The 15,128-nt window shown below is 45.7% G+C and overlaps 1 protein-coding gene across 2 annotated transcripts in view; it reads left to right on the top strand.

Moving 5' to 3' along the window:
* TDRP (testis development related protein) overlaps positions 1 to 14,296 on the top strand; it is a 47,045-nt gene extending 32,749 nt beyond the window's left edge. For both annotated transcript variants that reach the window (XM_008978991.4, XM_078347016.1), the window contains exons 2-3: positions 9,481 to 9,584; positions 11,017 to 14,296. In XM_008978991.4, coding sequence (XP_008977239.1) covers positions 9,481 to 9,584; positions 11,017 to 11,362 — 450 coding nt within the window. In that variant the 3' untranslated portion in view covers positions 11,363 to 14,296. The remainder of the gene's footprint in view (positions 1 to 9,480; positions 9,585 to 11,016) is intronic.
* Positions 14,297 to 15,128: the final 832 nt, after the last annotated feature.

Genomic DNA, 15,128 nt, shown 5'->3' with positions numbered 1-15,128 from the left:
CACAAAATGAGTTAGAAAATGTTCCTTGCTCTTCTATTTTTTTTGAAAAAGTGTGAAGAATTGATATTAATTCTTTAAATAGTTGGTAGGATTTAGTGGCAAACATACCACATATCTGGGCCTGAGCTTTTATTTTTCGGTAGCCTTTTGATTACTAAATAAATTTCTCCACCTTTTTTTTTTTTTTTCTTTTGAGATAGAATCTTGCTCAGGCTGGAGTACAGTGGCACAATCTTGGCTCACTGCAACCTCCACTTCCCAAGGTTAAGTGATTCTCCCACCTCAGCCTCCTGAGTAGCTGGGATTACAGGCATGTGCCACCATGCCCAGCTAATTTTTGTATTTTTGGTAGAGACAGGGTTTTGCCATGTTGGCCAGGCTAGTCTCAAATTCCTGGTCTCAGGTGATCTGCTCACCTTGGCCTCCCTAAATGCCGAGATTACAGGTGTGAGCCACTGTGCCTGGCTTCTCCACTTGTTATAGATCTATTCAGATTTTCTATTTCTTCTTGAGTCAGTTTTGGTAGTTTGTGTCTTTGTAGGAATCTGTCCGTTTTTTCTAAGTTACCAATTTTTTTTTGATGTACAGTTGTTCATAATGTTCCTTTATATTCCTGATTTACGTAAGGTCAATAGTAATGTCTCCTCTTTCATTCTGATTCCTGTAATTTAAGTCTTCTTTTTTCTTTGTCAGTTTAACTAAAGATTTATCAATTTTACTGATTTTTGAAAGAACCAGATTTTGGTAAGCTGTGTCTTCACAAAGAGCAGTTTCAACAGAAAGCCAAGGTATGGTGTGCAGTTTTATGGGGCTTTTACCTTGTCACACCTGCTTCCCTTTTGCCTTTGCGATGATAAGTTTCCTGAGGCTTCCCAGCCATGCTTCCTGATAAGCTTGCAGAACTGTAACCCTAACCTCTTTTTTTTTGTAATTACCCAGTCCCAGGTATTATACTCTATAGCAGTATGAACTCATACCTCCCATTGCACTTCATCACAAATTCCAATGCTTGTAAGAGCTCCTGTATGTTTAAACTCCTCCACACTCTGCAAATGAGGTGGGCTCCTTTGGAAAGAGATTGTGTCTTCAACAGCTCTGAAGGCTAGTGCTGGTCCATAGCTATGTGCTTTATGTCCTGCTTCTTCACCAGAGAAATCTCTCAGCCAGGGCACTGGAGCTGGGGATGGAGACAAAGGCAAGCTGCTTCCCGAGCGACAGTACTGCGCTGGGAACTGAGCATTTCCTGTAGGGGGCAGTCCTCTCAGTTTGCTTCTCCTGGGGTGGAACCGTCACCTCTTGAGCCCAGGAAGGGTGATCAGGGCTCCACTGTTTCAGCACAGCACATGCACAGCAAGGCCTCCTTCCTGTGAGTGGGGCTGGAATAAGGGAGTCCTCACCTCTCTGTAGCATTCAGCTGGGACTTAGCCTTAGCCACAGGCAGGTGGGGACAGCATGTGTGATGCTGAAGTCCCCAGCACATGAGATGCTCCTCCTGGGATGAAAACCATCCCACTTGGAGCTGGAGTGAGAGGGAGTCTGTGCTGTTGGCTGTGGCTGTCCTGAGTGGATTCTTCTCTACCCCTGAGCGGGAAGGGTGAAAAGTACCAAATGTTTAAGAATTTTCCTGAATAGATATTTCTTCATTTACCGTTTGCTCTTTGGAGCATTTCCAGAGGTCCTACATGTGTTTTTGTTGTTGTTGTTTAAATAATTTCAATTTTTTGCAGCATTAACCGGGAAATCTGGAGTATTTGTTTCTTGAAAAAACAGCATTCATGTGGATCTGCCCCTCTGCCTGTGTGGCAGTGGAGAGCGCCCCTGTGGAATAGACGAGGAGGGAGGGGAGACCCAGACCCCCCGGTCGTTAGGCCACAGCAGTGTCCATGCCCACCTTTCCACACAGCGCCCACTACCTTGCTGCTCAGGGCCCCCATCCTGGTTGGCACTGGGTGAGGCCAGCAAGTTGACTTTGGGTGTGATTTTAGGGTTTGTGTGGCTGCCTCTAGACCCTGCAGTTTACGAATTTTTCATGTTCATCTGAGGGTGTTACATAGCAGCTGACGATTTCCCTTCTGTTAACGCACAAACCTGGGCTGTGAGAATAATCACTTTTCTTACTGTTGTCAAGCTAAAGCCTCAGTGGAGCACTGACAGATATCATTGGTTTCTGTTGCCACACATCCCCCTGCTTTGGCTGGGGAAGACCATCAGGCCTTTATGGGAAACGGGTAGAAGGTGAGGGAAGCTGACACTGGCTTCTGGCCATGGGTTAAGTTTCCAGCAACCCTCCTGCACCTGCAGCCTGGATTTTGGTTTGCAGTAGTCATGGATTGTGTTTCTTCCTCAGGATCGCTTTTTCCAGTTTCGTAAAAACAGACAAGAAATTTTACACATCTTCAATACTGTGAAAAACAATATTTATCCTTTTAAAATATCCTTTGCATCCCTGTTTCACAGGACTCATAATGAATCTGTCATTAAAACTGCTTTAGCACTTGGTGGCAGAGGTATTCATAGACTTGTACAGTTAATGCACTTACAGAATTAATCCTTTTTAGGTCTGTGAATCCATTTGCAAGTAGGCGGTATTGATAGTTTTTGGTTTTAGATTACATAAGTAATTCTAAATGTGTTAATGTTTGTTTTTATCAGGCATACAAAATTATGTGAAGGTTATGCATATTGTTTTTGTAAATGGAGTATGAAGTCATCTTGTATGAAAGATTTTCATTTCATCAAAATACATTTTTAAAAACGGTATGGAAAGTAAAAGTTCCCCTTTCCCTATTCTCCAAACGCTTCTCCATACATACAAGTAATAATCATTATTAATATATACTTAGCCATTTAGTTTTCAAATATGTATCTTCAAAAGGACATAGGTGAAGGTTTTTCAGAATGAGAAATGATTAATGCCCCTCCTGAGCTCAGAATGAATTTGTAAGTCTGGGTTCCGAAAAATGCGAGTGAGTAGAGAACACACATACATTTGTCTCCATGACTGTCTTGAGTGCCAGTTTCTGGTGTGTTGGAACTTAACTGGCATCAAGATGTTCAGACTGACTGTTCTGAAATAGCTGGCAAAGAAGTCTGTTGACCCGAACTGTAACCTGATGGTCCTCACAGGAATTGCCAGTTTATGAGACAGGGCTGCGGTGGTGACTTCTTATTCCCAAAACTGTAGATGTTGAACACAGGGGTTTGAAGGTTTGGACTGTCTGTGTGCGAATCGGAGTTTGTAGCAGAGCCCAGAGTCTGTCTCTTTGAACATTCTGCAAACTGGAGGTTTATTTCATCCCTCCTAAGGGGAAGGGGGCTCAATTCTCACTTCACTTGGTGAAGGGGCCCCTGGACTGCTCTAGGCCCTCCCCCTGTCTCCCCTGACTGACTTCAGGACTCTTGAAATAAATAACTTATTGCTGCATTCCCAGGTTAAAACTCAAGGAAAAAGCAAACACTACCCAAAACATGCTGTCTGGAGCATATGAAAGGAAGCCACAAGACCTGCTGCTGCAGTGGGCCGTTTTTGAGGCCAGTCCTCCTTTTGTTTTTAAAAGATACGGTCGCAGAAATTAACAGGAGGAAAAACAACTGGAGGTTTGATGGTCGGCATCGGACAGATGAGGGAACTGATCAACCAGTGAGTGGCAGGGTTGCCGTCAGAGCCCAGGGCAGGCTCCGGTGGATTGGGTTCTGGCGCGTGGCTAAGGATTCTGTGTTGCTGTGTGCTGACATGGGCGTGGGTTCCAGTGTGTGACTTTGAGTTTTATGTTGGTGTGTGTTGAGGTGGGCATGGGTTCTGGTGCGTGGCTCTGGATTCCATGTTGGTGTGTGTTGAGGAGGGTGTGGGTTCTGGTGCGTGGCTCTGGATTCCACGTTGGTGTGTGTTGAATTGGGTGTGGGTTCTGGTGCGTGGCTCTGGATTCCACGTTGGTGTGTGTTGAATTGGGTGTGGGTTCTGGTGCGTGGCTCTGGATTCCATGTTGGTGTGTGTTGAGGAGGGTGTGGGTTCTGGTGCCTGGCTCTGGATTCCGTGTTGGTGTGTGTTGAGGAGGGTGTGGGTTCTGGTGCGTGGCTCTGGATTCCATGTTGGTGTGTGTTGAGGAGGGTGTGGGTTCTGGTGCGTGGCTCTGGATTCCACGTTGGTGTGTGTTGAATTGGGTGTGGGTTCTGGTGCGTGGCTCTGGATTCCACGTTGGTGTGTGTTGAATTGGGTGTGGGTTCTGGTGCGTGGCTCTGGATTCCATGTTGGTGTGTGTTGAGGAGGGTGTGGGTTCTGGTGTGTGGCTCTGGATTCCGTGTTGGTGTGTGTTGAGGAGGGTGTGGGTTCTGGTGCGTGGCTCTGGATTCCACGTTGGTGTGTGTTGAATTGGGTGTGGGTTCTGGTGCGTGGCTCTGGATTCCACGTTGGTGTGTGTTGAATTGGGTGTGGGTTCTGGTGCGTGGCTCTGGATTCCACGTTGGTGTGTGTTGAATTGGGTGTGGGTTCTGGTGCCTGGCTCTGGATTCCATGTTGGTGTGTGTTGAGGAGGGTGTGGGTTCTGGTGTGTGGCTCTGGATTCCGTGTTGGTGTGTGTTGAGGAGGGTGTGGGTTCTGGTGCCTGGCTCTGGATTCTGTGTTGGTGTGTGTTGAGGAGGGTGTGGGTTCTGGTGCGTGGCTCTGGATTCCATGTTGGTGTGTGTTGAATTGGGTGTGGGTTCTGGTGCGTGGCTCTGGATTCCACATTGGTGTGTGTTGAATTGGGTGTGGGTTCTGGTTCGTGGCTCTGGATTCCGTGTTGGTGTGTGTTGAGGAGGGTGTGGGTTCTGGTGCGTGGCTCTGGATTCCATGTTGGTGTGTGTTGAGGTGGGTGTGGGTTCTGGTGCCTGGCTCTGGATTCTGTGTTGGTGTGTGTTGAATTGGGTGTGGGTTCTGGTTCGTGGCTCTGGATTCCGTGTTGGTGTGTGTTGAGGAGGGTGTGGGTTCTGGTGCGTGGCTCTGGACTCGGTTGGTGTGTGCTGAGGTGGGCATGGGTTCTAGTGCGTGGCTCTGGACTGTTGGTGTTTGCTGAGGTGGGCGTGGGTTCTGCTATGTGGCTTTGGACTGTGTTGGTGTGTGCTGAGGTGGGCGTGGGTTCCGGTGCATGGCTCTGGATTCTGTGGGTGTGTGCTGAGGTGGGCGTGGGTTCTGGTGCGTGGCTCTGGACTCGGTTGGTGTGTGCTGAGGTGGGCATGGGTTCTAGTGCGTGGCTCTGGACTGTTGGTGTTTGCTGAGGTGGGCGTGGGTTCTGCTATGTGGCTTTGGACTGTGTTGGTGTGTGCTGAGGTGGGCGTGGGTTCCGGTGCATGGCTCTGGATTCTGTGTTGGTGTGTGCTGAGGTGGGCGTGGGTTCTGGTGCATGGCTCTGGACTCTGTTGGTCTGTGCAGAGGTGGGTGTGGGTTCTGGTGCGTGGCTCTGGACTCAGTGTGTGCTGAGTTGGGCGTGGGTTCTAGTGCGTGGCTCTGGACTGTTGGTGTTTGCTGAGGTGGGCGTGGGTTCTGCTGCCTGGCTTTGGACTGTGTTGGTGTGTGCTAAGGTGGGCATGGGTTCCAGTGTGTGGCTGTGGATTCTCTGTTGGTGTGTGCTGAGGTGGGCGTGGGTTCTGGTGCATGGCTCTGGATTCTGTGTTGGTGTGTGCTAAGGTGGGCATCAGTTCTAGTGTGTGGCCTGAGCTTAGGAACCCCAAAAGTACTCCTGAAACCTGCTGCTCCTCCCAGCTGCACGTGGCCATTATCTTCTGTGTAGTAGATGAGTGGTAGTCTTGAAGCACTTCTCATGCTCACACCTCGATCCTGTCTATTCGTGCACCTTCTAGGACTTCACCCTCTTCTGATTGCTCACTTGGCAGTGGAGAGGAATTCCCTTGTGTGTTCTCCATGGAGGTGCATGTTAGAGCAGTGGCCCCAGAGGCTGGTGGTGTGATGGAGCCTCATCTCCAGGGTCATCTGGTGGGATGTGCAGCAGCCAGCCAGGTGCTACAGGGAGACTGATATGGTTGGTGGAGAACACACCACTGAAAGTGTGGGTTCTACTGCCAGTCCAGTGTGGTGTCCAAGGGGTGGAATTCCTGAAAAAAATCTGTGCAGAAATGGGAGATGAAGGGAAGCCTGGCCTCTTCAGTGTGGTGCGGGTGGTGATTGGCCCTGAGTGGAACTGCCTAGCAGGTGGCCAGATGCTTGAGTGTGAGATTTGTGGGCTCAGACTCTGGGTGGGCTTTGAGACTTCCTCATCCCAAGGGCGGGTGAAATCAGAAGAGAGAGGGAGCACACCCTCTGCACATTGCTGCACTTCCTAGAGGATGAGGGCATTTCTGTACCCCACAGTAAGAACGAAATGGAAAAGAGAGATTTGAAGGCAAAGAAGTGGGGAGAAGTTTGACCCACTGGGCTAGCAGATACCGGTGAAAGCAGCAGGGGCGTTAGTATTCAGAAGTGAGCTGTGTGCAAGCCATGTGCACTGACTCTCCGGAGACTGTGTGTGGCGTGCGTTGGGGCTTCTGAAGATTACATTTTAAGACGCTTCTTTGGGTAGTGGTTTTATTGATTGATTGATTGACTGATGGAGTTGTGCTGTTGTTAACACAGACTGGAGTGCAATGGCGCAATCTCAGCTCACTGCAACCTCTCCCTCCTGGGCTCAGGCAATTCTCCTGCCTCAGCCTCCCGCGCAGCTGGGACTACAGGCGCGCACCACCGTGCCCAGCTAATTTTTGTATTTTTAGTAGAGACAGGGTTTCACCTTGTTGACCAGGATGGTCTCGATCTCTTGACCTCATGATCCACCCGCCTCGGCCTCCCAAAGTGCTGGGATTATAGGCGTGAGCCACCGTGCCCGGCCAGTAGTGGTTTGATTTGCTAGAGTGTTACAGATTTGCCTTTAGATCTGAGGCCTAAATTCAGATTTCTTACCTGCCTTCAACTCTTCTTTTAATCGCAGGTTAGTTTTATAGGAGATGAAAGGGTTAGCTATTGGTGACCCAGTGGTCTTAGGGCCTCAAGCTGTATCCATTTTATGAACATAAAATTCTTTAAAATAAAAAAAAAATTGTTTATGGGATCATAAAACGAGCATCTCCTGGCTGCGCCCCTCTGGTGGAAGGGGCCGGATGCAGCAGCTGCTCTTGCATTTCTGTTCCTAAATTTCATTGTATTGATTTTTTTCCCCCTTCCACTCAGGGATCTTAATTACTTTCAAAATATTTTCAAGAAATACATATTTTAAAAATCCTTGCAAAAAAATATTGTTTAGAAAATGAATGCAACTCTATTAAAAGTTTCAAATATTAAAATTAAGGAAAATAACGAAGTGTGTGAAAGGATCAGATCTCTTGAGAACTCACTATCATGAGAACACCAGGAGGGAAATCTGCCCCCGTGATCCAGTCACCTGCTATCAGGTCCCTCCCCTGACACATGGATTACAATTTGACATGAGACTTGTGGGGGACAAAGAGCCACACCATATCACACTTTTAGGACATGCAGGTGATGTGTGTGGAGCAAATAGCATTTTGGGGTGGTGATGACAGATGAAGACAAGAGGTGGGGAGTCCATGGACAGGTGAGGCACAGGCTTGTGCCTAATGGTGTTGGGACAGGGCAGGCCTGGAAATGGTGAACATAGACATTAGCTCAAGCCCCGCTTTGCTTCCTGGCCATTTGCATGAGCCAAGTTCCCCAAGGTCATGAAGGTTCACTGTGTCTGTCCCATGGAATGTTGCTCAGAGTGAGGGACGTGGTGGGTGGGGATTGCGTCGCACGGTGCTGGGTACTTAGTGACTGCACATGGTCCTTCCTCCAGAGTCCAGATGGGTCAGCCTATAGAACTGTGTTCTCCATTGAGACCTCTTGATAGGATCCTGCCACATGCCTGGTCATGTCATGGCCCTGAGCATCAAACATAATCCTTTACCTGATGTGCATACAGGTGCGCCAAAGCTGTCAGCATGGCATGGGGCTGTGCGGTAGGCTTTTGTGTAGCATGTGATGTGGAAAGCTGTTACCTGGTACCCAGTGTTTTTTGCTGTGATGATTTCTTTGCTCCCATCCTAGTACCTACTTCCTAAACACTCACACCTCTCCAGTCACAGCTGTTGGAGGGCCTGTCTCCTGGTCCGTAGGTATGGACCTCTGCCAAGACGGGAGGAGAGAGTCTGGCCTATGGGAAGTGAAAGCAGGACTCCTTGGTCCCTGGTTAGTTTTCTGGGATATGTGGCACCTCACCCCTTCCTGAGGCTGTGATGTGCCCTGGAGACCCCAGGCATTGCACCCAGCAGTCACTGGGTTACCTCGGTGCTTGGCTGAATTGTATTCATTGTCCTTGTTTCATATCAGTGTCCTCCCAAAACCTCAGTTCAGCTTTCAGGATTGCTTTATTTTTAACAATTCAAAGGATTCTAATGCTAACTCCATCCCATGAGAGACCCTTCCCAGACCTAGCAATGTGGTGATGAACCCTGGGGAATGTTACAGTGAACGTGAAGGGCCCACAACACTAGCCAGATTTTCAGGAGATGTTTTTCTCCATTCTTTCTTCTTAGTAATAGATTTCATTGCATCCCTGGTGCTATTAATTATATCTTGATTTCAGAAATGAAAAAAATTGTACAAAATCGTTTATTTACAGTCAACAAAAGTATTTCTTCTCAGAAATCTACACTTGTAGAGGTTAGGGCAAGGATCACTGCCTCCATGGAGATGCTGACGCTTAAAGGTAGTGGTAGAGTTGTGCCAGGGGACCTTGGAAAAGCCCCCCTTGTAGGGGACTTCTGATAACAACCTTCTCGAAAGTCAGTATCCTACATGCTGCTTGTTGTTGTTGTTGTTGCTGTTGTTTTTTTGAGGTGGGGTCTTGCTCCACCAGGCTGGACTGCAGGGGTGAGATCACAGTTCTTTGTAGGCTTGACCTCCCGGGGCTCAAGTGATCCTCCACCTCAGCTTCCTAAGTGTCTGGGACTACAGGTTTACACCACCAAAATGGCTAAGTTTTTGTATTTTTTTGTAGAGACTGGGGTCAGTTACCAGGGCTGGTCTTAAATTCTGGGCTTAAGGAATCCTCCTGCTGTGGCCTCCTAAAGTGCTGGGATTACAGGTATGAGCCACCATGCCCAACCCAACCTCCCAAGTTTTAAGGAGACCTAATTTTTACTTGTAAGGGAAGCCTCGTCTGATTCTAAGGATCATTTTCATATACTATTTTAGGCAAAATATGATTACTGACTAGTCGATTACTAAATATCAATTACTCAGCATCACTGATAAGCTGTTATGACCATAATACCAAAGCAGGTGAGGTGACCAGCAGCTAATGGGAGAAAACTGTGTGCACACAGGTATAGAAAGCTAAAATGTAAACTCTGCCAATTCTTTTTTCTAAATTTCAACTCCATGGTTATTGGAATAGAAAACAGTTCTACTGATGGATGGCATCAGATTTGACATTTTTCTTAACCTTTTATTAGGTTCAGGGAGCAAGTTTCCGAGGGTGGAAAGAAGTAACTTCACTGTTTAATAAAGATGACGAGCAGCAGCTCCTGGAAAGATGTAAATCTCCCAAGTCCAAAGGGTAAGTCATAACTGAAAATGCCCATTTCAGGAGACGGAGGAAGTCACTGAGGAGGTGGAAATGAAGGTTTGATGGCATAAACACAGTGTAACTGGATGTGCTGTGGGGCTTGACGAGTCTGTTTCCCTCACCCCTCCCTCTTTCTGTTCCTGTTGAGTGGCAGACGGTCATGGGGTTTCATGATGTGTGCTTCACGGTTAACATCCCCATGTGAATAAACAGAAACGAGTTGTGTTGTTCGATGGAGAAAAAAAAAAACTACTTTGGATAAAAGGTTATGAGGATCTCTTGGCATTTTGAAAGGTTATAGAAAAGTGGAAAAGAACTTAGAATTATAGATTGAACTTATTAACCTTAAAGCAGACTATAGCCACAAGTTAAGATTTTTAGTAGTTTCAGGGAAAGAAAAAACCAACACTTAAAAAATGCAAAGGATTGACTGGTAAACTGCAAAAGGTTTTAGACAATTGTGTAAATTTAAATTGACCTTGCTACTTGATTATCAATGTTTCAGAATTTTAAAAAGTGTAAAGTTGAAAATATGCGTTCAGTGACTGCCCAGTGACATTACCAATGGCTTGCTTACTCTGTGTTGTGGAAAGCTGTTTGGTTAGAAAATGAATCCTGGTGAGTCTACAAGTACACAGTTCGCTTTTGTTTGAGGATTGTGGGCCCCCTGGTCTGCTTCTCTGCACTGTGGTGCACTGAGGGCAGACACGTGGCCCTTCGTGCTTTGGTGGAGCAGTGACTTCACCTTCATCCGTCATCTGTAGAAGAATGAAGAGGACGGGGTAAACTGGTTCCCTGGTGGTCAGGTGACCTTGAAGGAGAGGGCCTGGACACTGGTGGTGGTAAAAAGTTCCCAGGTGATGCTCACGGACAGTCAGGGTGAAGAGCCCTGGAGGATCTTCCTTCTGTAGCTATCGCTCACCACCTTTTCCTTTTTATAGTAGATGGTGTTCTGAATTCTTATTTTTGTTGAGTAAATTACCTACTAAATGCTTGGCAATAGCTTGGTATATTAATAATCCTATTGAAACCGATTTGTTAAATTGAATAGATTTCCCTCCTTGTTTCTTAATCTAGACCCTCCATCCTCATAGATCTGATTTGCTTATACTCTTGAGCACTACCTTCCTATTACCTTGAGGATCTCTCGTGTGTGACAGTACTTCTGTCTTGTCAGAACTAGTTCTTTGCATATGTATTGCTAAGCGGTACCCTAAAATATGGCTTTCACACACTTCATTAACAACATGTAGTGACTAATTTTTCCATATTAATTTTAATATTTGAAACTTTTCATATAGACTTGTATTCATTTTCTAAGCATTTTTAAAAAATTTTAAAGAATTGTATGTTTGTAAAAGGGATACAGCTGGAGTCCTAAGACTACTGAGTCACCAACACCTGACCCTTTCATCTCCTATAGAACTAACTTGCGATTAAAAGAAGAGTTGAAGGCAGAGAAGAAATCTGGATTTTGGGACAATTTGGGTTTAAAACAGAATATACAGCCTAAAAAACCAGATGAGATTGAAGGTTGGGAGCCTCCAAAACTTGCTCTTGAAGACATATCAGCTGACCCTGAGGACACCGTGGGTGGCCACCCATCCTGGCCAGGCTGGGAGGATGACGCCAAGGGCTCGACCAAGTACACCAGCCTGGCCAGCTCTGCAAACAGCTCCAGGTGGAGCCTGCGCTCGGCGGGGAGGTTGGTGAGCATCCGGCGGCAGAGTAAAGGTCACCTGACGGACAGCCCAGAAGAGGCAGAATGAGGGGCTGTGGGGCGAGGGTGGCCTTTTATTAGTACACCATTGAGTTGTTGAGTCTTTTCTGTGTTAGAGAGAGAGTCTCCTTTTTGCCCGTATTTCATATTCGGACCTCTGCTTCATAGTTCATTGAACTCACACACACTGTGACTCCTTGGTGAACACGTGCAGGGATTGTACATTTGATTCCTTATTGCAGAAATATTCACCCACTCAGTCCGTGTTTTGCAGAAACTGGAGATGTGAATTTTTGACGCTGTCCCATAATACAACAGTAATGATTTGCAGTTTGCCACAAAAGGAATTTCACGCTGCTCTCTGCTGTAGTTCCGTTTCAGAACTTGTGTACATACAAGACATTTTTCTTGCATGTAGCACATATGTACCATCTGTGACACATGCGAATGTAGCAGTCATGCAGTTCTCTTTTGCCAGAAAATTACAGTCAGGAGGTAAGGTGAATCTTCCTCAGGTGTGTTAATTTTGTTTAACTTGGCAAATTAAACTTTGTTTTTATTAAATTAAAAGATCTGTAAACAAATACTGGAAAGCAAAGGTTATATTTGGGTGGAAAATGTCAGTATCTTCAAATGCATGCTCGTCTTTTGCTGAGGAAGGAGTAGCCTCTTGTGTGCATTGGATGATAACAGTGGTTCTTTTTTGGGATTTAATTTTTACCTCTTTTGAACTTATCAATTAGTCCCTTTATTTTCTTAAAAAATTTGCTCTCCGCCAGGTGCGGTGGCTCACGCCTGTAATCCCAGCACTTTGGGAGGCCGACACAGGTGGATCATGAGTTCAAGAGATCGAGACTATCCTGGTCAACATGGTGAAACCCTGTCTCTACTAAAAATACACAAAAAATTAGCTGGGCATGGTGGCACACGCCTGTAATCCCAGCTACTCAGGAGGCTGAGGCAGGAGAATTGCCTGAACCCAGGAGGTGGAGGTTGCGGTGAGCCGAGATCACGCCATTGCACTCCAGCCTGGGTAACAAGAGTGAAACTCCGTCTCAAAAAAAAAAAAAAAAAAAATTTACTCTATTTTTTGTTCACAGATTCAAGAAGTATGGACAAATTTTAGTCACTTGATAATTTTGTTTAGGAAACAGTTTCTTGCTCATTATACAGAGTTAAGACTGTGCATAAAATACTGAAGTGCCTCTTTTTTATTAGGCTTACATGTTTGTTTTCTCAAAGCGAGATGCCTGTTATGACTGGTGTTAGATCTGTAAGAAGCTGTGTTTCCACCACAAGAATAACTGATGACCAATTTGAAAGCATCTCTCGTGCTCTTTTTCTGTCTGCTTACTGTCCTTGACGGTGTGATCCTGCACAGTATCAGGTGCCAGTTATGTGACCCTGGCAGGTCGGGTCATATCAGTGGGTGTTGCAGACATCTCAAGTAAAAGTGGTTTGAAAGAAAAGGTATGTTTTCCTTTTTTGTTTAAAAGCAAAATCAAACCTCCAGTTACACTGTGCATTTCCCTCACATAAAAACAAGACAAAAATCCTTTCTTGAGTTGCTCGGCATGCACTTCTGTGCTGTTCCATGCATATGGATGTTCCTTGAGTTTGTTCCTGTGGAGTAATTGAGTGTGCCTGATGGCAGAACACACTGCAGTGTTACCACTGTCTGCATGTGTTTTAACGTAGAACAGGTTTTCTTGATCTGTCATCTATTATGGCAACAACAGCAATTTTGTACCAATCCAACCCTAACCTAATCCATCCATCCATCCATCTAGCTAAAGCAATAATCTGTATCAGTCACTTATACCTATCACTCATCTGTATCTGTTCTCAATGTCTATCAGTCATCTATCAGTCTACATCTGTCTAGCCATCTGTCAATCTATTTTTTTTTTTTTCAATAGAACAAGTTTACTTATCAAGTCTTGAAAGGGGGACATGCTTCAAGTTGTGTTCAAACAAAAATTCCAGTTTGTATTAGAACGTTGAAATTCTGACGTTATGGAGGTTTGCTTTGTTCCATAATACAGAGAAAAGTTTATAATTTTTAGTATAACAGCTATATTGACAAATTCTAAGTTTCCTCAGGTAAATAGTTGTAACTCTCCTTCTCCCTAGAGAATTGCTTGCGGGGACAGTACAAACATTGCCCATGTCATGGCTTCTGCAATACTTTGAAGCAGAAGTCAGCCTAGGGTTGTTTCTGGCTAATATGGTCTTGCTGCGCAGGAATGTAAACACTGTGTTTGGAAGTCTGGAGACCACGTGTATGGGGAGATGGGGGCCACTGCCCCACATTGTGGGGAGCTCTGTGGCTGTGATGGCTGCGGTTGCTGTGCCTCTATTGGAATGCTAAGTGCCTGCAACTCACATCGATCATAGAATTGTGACGCATAGTTGGCAAAATAGTTCTTTATGAGGTTTCTCAAAATCTGAGGATAAACCCAGATTGGGATTGGAATATGCACTGTAAATCATATTTTTCTTATCTACAAGACTAATGTAAAAATGATTTTTTCTTCTGTGCCTGATTAAAATAATTATGGTTTTTAATATAAATATTTATTTGTGTGCTTTGGGAGAAAAATGTTCTTTTCTTGAAAGAATCTACCAAAGCAAATTTGTTATCTTCACAAGTTAATGGGAGAATGTGGTTTTGATTTTGGGTGTCTGACTTATGTAAACACACAGCTTCCCTGTGTGAAGACAGTCGTCCTGTGCTGCTCCTACTGTACTTTTTAAAATAGGAAAGTCATGGGCTTCAGCGAAGGGTTCCTCAATGTTGAAGTTTTTAAAAAATAAAAGTGTTGTTTCTAAGCTCTTTCATTATCGGTTTGCATGATTATTGGCATCTGCTTATGATGGTTTTAATCACTCAGAGCTAATGGCACCTTTCCTGACCATTTAGCCTCATTTTAGAATGCAGTCAACACATGTAGACTTTTCACGAATAAATGAACCACTTCAACCTTGGTTTTCAAGATGTGTCTTTTGCGTGTTTGAATGTGTCACTGAGTCCTTGATGCAGAGCCCTCCACTCTGGAGGGAAACGTGGCAGGCATCCCGGCCACTGTTTCTGATTCTTTATTCCGTGAGTTCTGTCCTTAAGCACATTTTACTCCTTCATTTCTAAGTGGAGAAACATGAACACAGTAGCAACAATTCGCTTTCAACAAGTCCTTTTAGAAAGCAGTAGCCTGTCTAGAGAGTGCCGTTCACTTCTTGTGGGAACAGGACCCCAGGCCCTACGGTGCCTTTGAGGCTGTGTTTTCGGGGTGCAGATGCTTTGCAGGGAGGCACAGGAGGACCCTGTGGGATCCCTCCTCAGACCTGCATCCTAGGCAGGTGGATTCCCCGCCCTTCCTCACGGGCCTCGTGGGTGAGTGTGGACTACATTGCTGCCCACTCCACCCTCGCTGGGGAGAATGGATGGCACTGGTGCTCATTTTGCCCCCCATCCTCTGGCCTAGCCTGGTGCCCACTCTGCTGTTCCCCCAGCCTTGCCTGGTGCCCTCAGAGCCTGAGCGGCTCATCCACACCTGCCAGGTAATTCTAGTCACCTCTGGCTGTCTCACAGGTGAGGGAACCATTCTGCCCTCTCTCACTCCCTGATTTACTTCTAGCTGTTAATTTGCTTTGGGTTTTTTGGGTCATTCTTCAGTTGATATTTTATCAACCGAAAGGCCAGCCAGCAGGGCACTCTTGAGTCAGCTCTGAAGAGTTCATCTGGCTAAGATGATTTTTCCAGTGCTCAACATTAATTTGATCATTGTCCAAAAAAAAAAAATGCTCAGTGAAGA

This window comes from Callithrix jacchus, chromosome 13 (assembly GCF_049354715.1).
Source record: "Callithrix jacchus isolate 240 chromosome 13, calJac240_pri, whole genome shotgun sequence".
Taxonomy (NCBI): domain Eukaryota; kingdom Metazoa; phylum Chordata; class Mammalia; order Primates; family Cebidae; genus Callithrix; species Callithrix jacchus.
Note: the sequence above shows the minus strand (reverse complement) of the source record. Positions and strands in the feature narration are given on the sequence as shown.